General features: G+C 38.8%; 1 protein-coding gene across 1 annotated transcript; it reads left to right on the top strand.

The window, feature by feature from the left end:
• The first annotated feature begins 10740 nt into the window (after nt 1-10740).
• LOC122727610 (28S ribosomal protein S36, mitochondrial-like) lies at nt 10741-11046 on the top strand. Its single transcript, XM_043965231.1, has one exon. It carries the CDS (start codon nt 10741-10743, stop codon nt 11044-11046), a length of 306 nt encoding a protein of 101 aa, XP_043821166.1.
• Nucleotides 11047-11379: the final 333 nt, after the last annotated feature.

Genomic DNA, 11379 nt, shown 5'->3' with positions numbered 1-11379 from the left:
TTGTTTTTGTTTTTGTTTTTGTTTTGTCTTTTTGGTGAGGCAATTGGGGTTAAGTGACTTGCCCAGGGTCACACAGCTAGTAAGTGTCAAGGGTCTGAGGCCGGATTTGAACTCAGATCCTCCTGAATCCAGAGCTGGTGCTCTATCCACTGCACTACCTAGCTGCCCCTCAAGTTATCAGTTTTGCTAGCATATACAAATAGTTTCTGAAATTTTCCTTTATTTCTCCTTCAGTTGCTATGCATTCTTTTTGATATGAATAATTTGATTTTCCTTTTTCTTTTTTAGTATTTTCTTTTAAAATTATTTGTAAAAACAATTTTGACATTTTTTTTAAATTTTGAGTTCTAAATTCTCTCACCTCATCAAGAAGGTGAGCAATCTAATATAAGTTATGCATGTATATTCATGTAAAACATTTCTATTAATTTGACAGCTGAATGGGGAGAGACTTTAGGTACACCAACCAGCAGGCTATTGAAGTTGTACAATTGTGAGATGATGAGGGTATACACCAGCATGGTAGCAATGTCAGAGAAGAGAAAGGGGGCATAATAGAGCCAAAAATCAACAGGATGTGGCAATGGATGGGATAAGGTGGGAAGTTGGTGGGTTGTGAAAGAGAATGAGGATTCAAGCCTCATACTGGGTTAGAGAGGCTGGTAGTATGCTGAACTATAATGGGGAGTATCCTAGACAGTTAGGAGGAAGACTAAGAGGGGGGGAAATAAGCAATTTTAGACATGTTGGGTTTAAGATGTCTATGGAATGCAGTTTAAAATATATTTTCAGTAGGCAGGTAGAGATGTAAGATTGGAGGTTACCAGAGAGGAAAAAAAGGCTCCCACTTTGTTGTTCATGTGACAGAGAAGTTCTGTTATGATCTTTAAAAGTCAAACTAAAAAAAAAAGAAAATTATCAAAAAGGGGACAGCTAGGTGGTGCAGTGGATAAAGCACTGGCCCTGGATTCAGGAGGACCTGTGTTCAAATCTGACCCCAGGTACTTACATTTCCTACCTGTGTGACCCTGGGCAAGTCACTTAGCCCTCATTGCCCTGCAAAAAAAAAAATCAAAAGTCAAATTGAGGAATTAGTATTTTTTCCCTAGACGTAAAAGGAAAGCAACATGGGTAATAATATCTGAAGTTCAATGCAGGTGGTATCTCTTTTCAAAAGTTATGGGAAAAAATTAAACTCTCATTTCAATGTAACTGACTTATTAAGGATCAGAGTTTTGTCACAGGGAAAAGTGGAAAGGTATCTCTAAGTTCCAAGCTCTAATTCAGATATGAGCCCTAAAAGGGCTCCAGTTAATGGATAACTTACAAGTCAGGATGCTAGGTTCTCTTACCCACATAAATCAGTACCCATAATGGGAACATAGGAAGTTAGGCCATGAAGACCTTAGACTATAACAATGATACATTGAGATGGTCCTCCCCCAATAGGGGAACTTTCCATAGTCAGATGATCACCTCATTGGACCACCATCAGACCTCTATAAAAGTATCTGCCTGTCTCCTGCTCCAGGAGACAGGTATCTCCCACTGGTGGTGGTTGGGGGAAGTTGGATGAGGTGTGCCTCTGGATCTCTTAAGCCATCTCTTTGCTCCTCATGCCACAAAGGCAGCAGCCACACCCAATCCCATCGCCCCAAGGGGTGGGGAAGACTGGTTAGGTGTGTCTGTCCTTTGGTTTAGTTTCTCAAGGAGAAGGTTCTTTGATTTACCCCCAGAGAATTTCTGGGGTGCTCTAGGCCCATAATACTGCCAAATATTTCCCCATTTCTCTATTTTTTAACCTCCAAATCATCTTGGATCCTTGAAATAAATTCTAAAGGTTTTGAATCATCTTTGAAAGGCATTTCTCATCCTGTCTTCAATTTAGGTCTGACAGGCATCTTGCATTTATTATCTTACTTTTCTGCTTATATGTTTTTCTGCTAAGATCTATTTTTGTTGTTGTTGTTACCATGTTTTGCTTGTTTGGGGTTTTGTGTGTGTGTACTGATTTGAAATGTCTGTTTAATTATTCATCTCTATGCTCTGAATCCCATATTGACTGTCACTTTTATTAACTTTCTCTTCTAAAGCTGGGAGCCCTTCCAGTTTTCTCCCAGGCCATTCAGTTACTTTGTCATTATTTTCTCATTGATCATTTGTAACTACTTTGCTGCTTGGTCCAAGCCAAAATTCAACCTGAGAATACTAAAAAATCTGAGGAAAATACACAGGCATTTTAGGACAATATTCTTTCTTCCTTGTGAGAAAATGGGTAGTTGTGGATATAACAGTCATTCATACTCCTCCTGACCTGTTTGTAGGACAAAGGTCTCAGATCCCCTCTTCCCCCTCAGGTTAACAAAATCACATGGTTCAAGGAGCCCTGGTCTCAATAAAGTCCACTCCAGAGTTGTGTCCATATAAGGAAGTATAAGGTCCACTCCTGAGTTATGCCCATACAAGGAAGAGGGGTGGGAATACTGCCTTCTGATTAGCTAGTTTTTGCCTGTAGATTGTAACCCCATGATGAAAAAGGGGAGGGTCCATTTGCATTAGGGACTAGGGTATAAAACGGGGCCTGTGAGCCCCCTTTCTGGGCACCCACTAGCTGCACACTAGGGTGCCTCCTTCTCATGAGAAGGAAATAAAGAGCCTTTGTCACATCCCTGTTGAGTTCCTGAGAATTATTGGGAAGAGGATGGTTTTTTCCCTCACATCCTCTTGCTGATTTATTTGGCCCATATTCCTAAATGTCCAAGTACCTCACATTCATTCTGAAATGTCATAAAATTTTTCTGATGTGAGCTATTTTGGGGGGGGGGTTATTTTTTTTCTTGGAAAGAGAAAGGGGAGAAGAGTACATCTCTTCCCAAAAGACATGAAATGTTTACTGCCTAGATGGCCACTTAAAAAGAAAAAAGAAAGTAAAGAGTTCTTTGGGGGGGATAATTAGTGCTAAGCATCTGGGAAGGCAGCTACAAAGATGACTATCTATGCCCTTGGGCAGAATACTGTATTGCTATTTTTATACATTAAAAATTAATTATACATTAAAAAGATAAGTATATGAAGTACACAAAAACCACTTTTAAAATAAAGATACATGTGGAATAAAAGTGAAAGACTGGAACAAAATTTACTGTTCATCAGGTTATTTAAAAAACAAGGAATTATACTGTCAGATAAAGCAAAATAAAAATTCATATTAAGAGAAATAAACAGTAAGACTCTATTGTATCTAAACATACAATAGAAAATCAAGCAGTGACAATACTAAATGTATATGTTGCAAATGGCATAGCATCTAAATTCATAAAAGTTAGCTGAATAGGAAAAATATTCAGATAATGATTGTAACAGTAATTGTAGGCAAGAGATCACAAAAGATAAGGTATATAATTCTGATTACATGAATAAATAGTTTTCAATGTAAAAAAATCAATGCAGCTAAATTAAAAAACAATTGAGGAAAAATCTTTATATCAACTATTTATATCCAAAATATGAAAGGAATTAATACAAATATAAAAGAACAATGGCAATTCCTCAGTCAATATCATGAAATTATAAACAGTTCTCCAAAACAGAATTGCCAACTAGTAACAATCATATGAAAGTTTGCTCCAAATCAATAATAAAATAGATATAAACTATAATAATTGAAATTTCACATCATATTCTGCAAATTGGAAAAGACAAGAGGATGCAAATAGGCAATACTGAAATGACTGTAGGAAGGCAGGTACATTAATTTACTGTCATTGTAACTGTGAATTTGTAAAATTCTGGAAAATGATGTAAAATTATGCAAAAAAAGTACCTAAAATATCGATGCTGTTTGACCCAGAGATTCAACTACTAGGCATATACCTCAAAGAAGTCAAAGTCAAAAAGAAAGGATCCATGTTATGGGGAAAATAGGTGGGGGTTTGGGGATAGGGGTTTGGGATGAGGTAGGGATCCTTAGGAATTTCTCTTTAAAGACTTACACCCTCTTGCACACAAATCCAATTAGAATAAAATAATAGTTTATTTAGGGTGCTAGGGAAAGGAAACCAAGAGAAAAATCCTTGGACTTCTTCTCATGGGGAGAAGGCATAGCACAGAGGTGTGGCTCTGAGATATTTATCTCCTGGAGCAGAAGACAGGCAGGCAGATACTTTTATAGAAGACTGATAGAGGTGATCATCTGACTGTGGAATGTTCCCTTATTGGGGGAGGACCATCCCCCACTGGTGGTGGCTGGGGGAATTGGATGAGGGTTGGCTGCAGATTTCTCAAGCCTTCTCTCTGTTCCTCATGCCACAAAGGCTGCAGCCACACCTAATCTTATCTCCCCAGTGTGGGGGAGACTGGAATGAAGGATGGTGGTCCTGGAGCTAGCTCAGTCCCAATCCAGTGCCACTTATCTCTTTAGGTGTGTTTGTCCTTTGGTTTAGTTTTTCAAGGAAAAGGTTCTTTGATTTACCCCAGGGATACCCAGGGCCATTCAAATGAGGTAACTAGGTCCATAACAATCCAGGTGAGCCAAAATTGACCAACTTTTTGTGGTAGCAAAGAATTGGAAACAGAGTAGATGCCCATCAATTACAGAATGGCTTAACAAAATATGTTAATAAAATGGAATATTACTGTACTATAACAAATAATATAAATGAAAATTTTAGAGAAATATGGGAAGATTTATATGAACTACTGTAAAGAAAGTAGAATCAATCCATCTGACCAAGTAAGCATTTATTACATCTAAATAAACATTTGTTAAGTGCCTGCAATAATCCAAGAACTGTGTTAAATGGAGGAAATATAAAAAAAATCAAAAGAGAGTGTCTGTCTGTCCTCAAGAAGCTCACAATCCAATGGGGCAGATAGGATGTAAGCAACTATGTACAAAACAAAACAAAACAAAACCCAAACCTATATGCAGGACAAATAGGAAATAATCAAAAGAAAGAAGGACCAATAAGAGTAGTTGGGAAAACCTTCCTGTAGAAAATAGCTGCCACTTGAAGCAAGCCAGGGAAACCAGAAGGCAGAGATGAGGAGAGAGAGCATTCCAGGCATTCCAGGCAGAGGCAATGCCAGGAGCTGAAAGATGGAGTGCCTTGTTGCTGGAAACAGTAACGCTGGATCAAAGAGTAAGTGGCAGAGTGTAAGGTACAAGAAGAGTGGGAAGGTATAAGGGGGCTAGGCTATGAAAGGCTTTGAATGCTAAGAGATTTTGTATTTGATCCCCGAAATGACAAGGATCACCTTGAGTTTATTGAGTAGGTGGATGACATGGTCCAACTTTAAGAAAATCAATTTAGTGACTGAATGGAGGGTGGATTGGACTGAGGAGAGACTTGGGGCAGGCAGATCCACCATCAAGCTGTTGCAATAACACAGGCATGATGTGATGAGGGCCTGTACCAGAGTAGTGACTATATCAGAGGAAAGAAGAGGATGCATTTGAAAGATGTCATAAAAGCACAATTAGGCCTCAGCAACAGATTAGATATGTTGGATTGAATATGGGGAGGAGGGGGAGAGAGAGGTAATGAGGTATTGAAGTGTAAGGCAGGAGGATCACTAAGAACTCCAGGACCACAGATAAGAACATTTCTGGCACAATCAGCAATTCATCATACATCAGGATCATCTGAGGACATAGTTGATATTAAAATTCTCCTCAAACCAACACCCATTCAATATTTGGGGAGTGATCCTATGTGGAGAGGCCAATTCCTTCTTCTATAGGGGGTGATGCCCAACTCCTCCCTCCCATCCAGGGTCTTTGAATTAACATCAAGTTAATAGGGAGATCCCTTTTATTCCAAGTAAATATACATTCACTATAGTTATATGATGATAATTTTACTTTCCCCATGATATTAGAAAACATAGTATTGTTTTAGTCCTGACTCTTCAAGATCCCATTTGAGGTTTTCAGAGATATTGTAGTAGTTTGCCATTTCCTTCTCCAGTTCATTTTACAGATGAGGAAACTGAGGTAAACACAGTTAAGTGAATTGCCCAGGATCACATATCTATTACATGTCTGAGGTCAGAATATCCTCAAGAATATGAGTCTTCCTGACTCTAGGCAAGACATTCTATCTACTACACTACCTAGATTCCCAGAAAGCAAGTGTGATGAAATAATGGGATTTAGCCTATACTCAAAGACCCACCTGGAGATTAATCTATACTGATTGAATCAAGTGAGAGTGATTGACTGCTGATTAAGCCTACTTCAAGTTAATTGGATTGTAATCACACCTGGCTATCCCTTAAGAAGGTATTGTTCTCAGAAACTAGACTGTGAACTCAACTTGAGAACATCTTCAAAGCCAATGGATTTGGATGAGCCAACCAATCACCTTGAAGCAGTGTGTAAGGACCGCCTCTGTTCCAGATCTATAAAAAAGCTTCCACAAAAAGCTTGCTGGAGAGTTCCTGATTAAAGCAGGCTCATGGAGGAGGACTTCAGGAAGAACCCAACTAGGCTGGAACGCTAGGCTAGACTGGAGCTGAAGCTTCTGATTTAAGGCGCCCACAATTTAGATTTTAAACATCACACAAGTTATGTCCCAATAATATCATCCATTAGTACCCAAGCCCATTCTGAGGAGTTATTTAAATCATGCCAGAGAAAAGGAAACCTGACATATAAAGGGGACCTGAGCTATTCCTCCAAGGTCAATGGAACTCTCTGAAGGGTTAAGGATTTTGAGGCTAAGAAAACTCTGTGCTGAAGAAGGAATAAAGATGTACTAGAGAAGCTAACTGGAACTATATCCAAAAACAGTTCATTCTTATCAGTTAAATATTACCAGAGACAGGATTCCAGAGAAAACGGACCCTACCCTTCTGTGTTGTACTGATTTATCACAGACAAGCCTTCTAAGATGTTAGATGCCTAACGTAGGCAATTGGGTACATAATGGTGCTATTGATTAGGAGGGGGCAAACCTCTTGATCTTTTGACCAAAATGAGAACTATTTTCCCAGTTGGAGATAGGTAGTAGATTACTTGGGTCAGATGGGTGATCCTACTAGCACAAAAAGCAGTGTCCTGTGCCCAGCACAGCATTATATCCTCACCCCAATGTTCATTCTGTCGGTGGACCAACTCCCCATCCTCTGCTGTTCTTATAAAGACTCCAAATGGACATTTAGCATATGATGTCTTTGAAAGGTGCTGACATGTACCACAAATTCAATGGGAAAATTCTTCCATTGGTCCTGACTCTAAAATGGGCCTTTGATCATCCAATGCTACACTCTCCAGACCTAAGACTGCTAGTTCAAATCTATGGCCACTGCACAGAAATTAGTATAAATTAAGATCTCTCCTTCACCTTCAAGTTTCTCTCACATGCTAGCCATGGAGTCAAGAGCTCTGTCTATTAGAAGCACTTGCCAGGACCCACAGTCTCTAGGGCATTCCCTGGTACTAGTAAAGTCTATTTATGTCTGCTTCTCTTGTCATGCCAGGGGTCCACCAGGCAAAATGATGTTCTACAGGAGTCAAGTGCTTTTAGATGGGCACCCACTGGGGTAGCAGAAGAAGCAGAGTTCCAAGGCTTGGACTGAAGACATCAGTCTCCAGCATAGTCACCACCCATTTGTGAAAAGCTCTAACAGTTAGAGTTCTCTCTCGTGAGAACCAGGCAAACATGATTTTGAATGTTCCATTTCCCTTTAGCAATAGAAGCCTCATAATTTCTCCTTATCTTTTTAGACATGTGATTTTCCATCATCTAAACCGTGATTGGCAACTGAATGAATGGGGATTATATATCAGTGAGTGCTGAGCAACTCCTTTTCAAAAGTGATATGGTGAGTGTTCTTGTTAAAAAAAACTTGGAGCTTCTGAAGACTAATAGTCATTTATTCTGGCCACCTCTTGGTCTCTCCCAAAAGTTCTACCTAGCCTGATATTTATGAACAGAGAGCTCCAGAAACACTAATCTTACAAAATTATAAGGGTCAATGATAGGACCAATGTTCTCCCATTTCGCTACTTTAGGGATTATTTTACCCTTAAAGACAACAAACCTGTTCTTGGGACATGATTAGCCCTGTCTCCCATGGCACAGCTACCTAGTCATCTAAGGTTATAGAAAGTTCCATACCTGAAGAAATAGGATCCCCCTCCAACTTGGCAGGTGTCTAAAGATCACTATACCCTGCTGACCATATTTGTTCCCATATGAAGATGAAGATGCAATCTATAGAAGCTAAATGCCACTGTATCTTCACTGCAATTCTTCTTGTATTAGGTCTTATAAACCTCCATTTCTTAACTGTTTAATGACTTTCTAGTACAGGATAGGCCAAAAATCATGGTGTTTTAATAATTTTTTGAAAATAATTTTTCCTTTTTTGTAATTTACAAGATTTGATTTTTCACACATAATATAAATTCTTTTCCTCTATATACTGTATATAATGCTATGGTATTATAAGTTAAAAACAAAAAAAGGAGTTATTAAATGTTGAAACCCCTTCATGACTTTTGGCCTACCCTATACTTCAGTTGGCTCCAACATCGAACCTATAATAACTAAGTATTGGTGCCCCTAATATTTCTCATAACTAGTAACTGGGATAAAATAAGATTATCTTTTTGGCCCATATCTTAGTTCATTTGGGGCAAATTTTTGTCTACCAGAAAAATTATTTCTAGAAGATTTCATTGATATTTTCTGTTTCTTACATCACCATAGTATCCCATGTTTCCCTTCTTTTCACCGAGCCATCTCAAATTATGAATAACTTTTTTGGGGGAGAGAAAAATGTTCAGCATAACTTATTAATATATTGAAAAAGCCAGAAGACATGTTCATTGTGTAAAACTTATGGATCTCTCACCTCCATGAAGGAATAGGTAGGGAGTATCTTCTCATATCAATTCAAATCCCACTTGATCTTTATAATTTTTTTATATTTAACTTTTGATTTTTTGGTGTGTAGTTGTTCTTTCCATTGACATTGCTGTACTTGCTGTGTTTGGCATTGTCCTGGCTCTGCTTACTTCACTCTGCATCTATTTATATAGATCTTTCATGCTTCTCTGTATTCTTGACACATATCATAACACAGCAATATTCCATTAAATTCATATACCACAATTTGCTTAGCCATTCCCCAATTAGCTATCACAAAAAGTGTGGTTATAGATATTTTGGAGTAAATGTGGACTTATTCCTTATTGATGGCTTCCTTGAGGTAGAAACCTGGTAATGGAGCCTCAGCTTCAAAGGATATGGACATTTTAGTCCTATAATTTCCAAATTCCTTTCCAAAATATTGTACCAGTTCACACCTCTACTTGTTGCATTTTTGGTCATTTTTGCCAATTTGCAGGGTATAGGGAGAAACCTTAGAGTTGTTTGGATTTGCACTCCTCTAATTATTAGTGATTTTGAACATTTTTTCCTGTGGTTGTAAGTACTTTGCAGGTTTGGGATTTTTTTTTGAAAACTGTTCATATCCTTTGACCATTTATCTATTGGGGAATGGTGATTAGTCACACACACACACACACACACACACACACACACACTGTTTATATACCTTGGATATCAGACCCTTATCAAAGAAATTTGATACAAAGATTTTCCCATTTAACGACTTTGTTTCTTGTCCTAGATATACTATTGTTATCTGTGCTTCTCAGTTTTAAGTCATCAAACTCATCACCTTATCTTTCATAATTGCCTCTCTTATTTAGTTAAGAATATAACTCCTACTGGAGGCTGGAGCCAAGATGACAGAGAAAAGGCAGGAATTTGCCTGAGCCTTCCAAATTTCCCTCCAAATAACTTTAAATCATGCCTCAAAATGAGTTCTTGAGTGGCAGAACCCACAAAAGTTCAGAACAACTTAGAAGCTTTGCAGCAAAGTTCTATCTCACTCAGGTAAAAGGAGAGCACAGCCCAGTGAAGGCAGTGTTGGGACCAACTAGCAGGAGGTCCCTACCCCAAGCACAATACAGCAACTGAGGCCCTGCAGATGAGTATCCAGGTCCCTGACCCCTGATTCAAGAAGCTTGGAAGAGTGGCCCCTATACTTTAGAAGCAGAGATCAGCTTTAAAAGTCATAAAATAGAAAGTAGAAAATTTTCACAAAACAGAGAAACAAAACCCCTGACCATAGAAAGCTACTATGGTGAGAGGAAACATCAAAACACAAATTTAGAAGAGAACAACAATATCGAAATGCTTATGTGAAGCCTCAAAAACAACTATGAGTTGGTCTCAGCCCCATAACAGAATTCCTAGAAGGAGCTCAAAAAGGATTTTAAAAAATCAAATGGGGGGGGGGGGCAGGTAGGTGGCACAGTAGATAGAGCACCAGCCCTGGATTCAGGAGGACCTGAGTTCAAATCCGGCCTCAGACACTTAACACTTACTAGCTGTGTGACCCTGGGCAAGTCACTTAACCCTAATTGCCTAAAAAAGAAAAAAAAATCAAATAAGCCTTATGCTTAGTGATGTCACAGAAAACCTCACCCAATGCTGGCACTAACAATTCTTTTTTTTTTTTTTTTGGTGAGGCAATTTGGGTTACGTGACTTGCCCAGGGTCACACAGCTAGTAAGTGTTAAGTGTCTGAGGCCAGATTTGAACTCAGGTACTCCTGACTCCAGGGCCAGTGCTCTATTCACTGCGCCATCTAGCTGCCCCTCTAGCAATTCTTAATAGTCTCTCGGCCTGCCCTAAAAAGAGAACATCCCTGTGGGTCGCCATGGGCAGCAAGATGGCAGTGGCCACCCCGGTCATGCAGGTTGTCAAGCCACATACTCCACTAATAAGGTTACCTAACAGAAAAGGCTACCCCAAACTGAATGTACCAGAATCTTTAACATCATTCATGCTTTCATCTCACACTTCTATAGTACCACAGCATTCTGTGAGTGGTAAATTGAGTTTGTCAATGAATCGTGGTCTGCCAGATACTGCTGAAATCATAAAAACATTACCACAGAAATACAGGAGGAAACTCATGTCTCCAGAAGAGATTGAATTTATTCAACATGGAGGTCCAGAGTAGTCGGTGACAAGCCTGTTATTTACGATTGTCAGGCAAAAAGTGGTTATCTTCACAATAAAAGTCTTCAAAAATGTTAAATTGTAAATGAAACCAATTTAATATAAGATTCTGTATAAAAATGAATGGTAGAGTGGTTAAAGCACCGACCCTGGATTCAGGAGGACCTGAGTTCAAATCCGACCTCAGACACTTAACACTTACTAGCTGTGTGACCCTGGGCAAGTCACTTAACCCTCATTGACCCGCAAAAAAAAAAAAAAGAGTGGTAGAAAATTTAGATAGACATTTATATCTCCTAATTTGTTCCTAAGTCAGATTGTCTAAAGTTAACCT

This window comes from Dromiciops gliroides, chromosome 5, assembly GCF_019393635.1.
Source record: "Dromiciops gliroides isolate mDroGli1 chromosome 5, mDroGli1.pri, whole genome shotgun sequence".
NCBI classification, from domain to species: domain Eukaryota; kingdom Metazoa; phylum Chordata; class Mammalia; order Microbiotheria; family Microbiotheriidae; genus Dromiciops; species Dromiciops gliroides.
Note: the sequence above shows the minus strand (reverse complement) of the source record. Positions and strands in the feature narration are given on the sequence as shown.

Coding starts and splice junctions, on each gene's coding strand:
- LOC122727610 (XM_043965231.1), top strand. CDS start 10,741: ATGGGCAGCAAGATGGCAGTGGCCACCCCGGTCATGCAGGTTGTCAAG.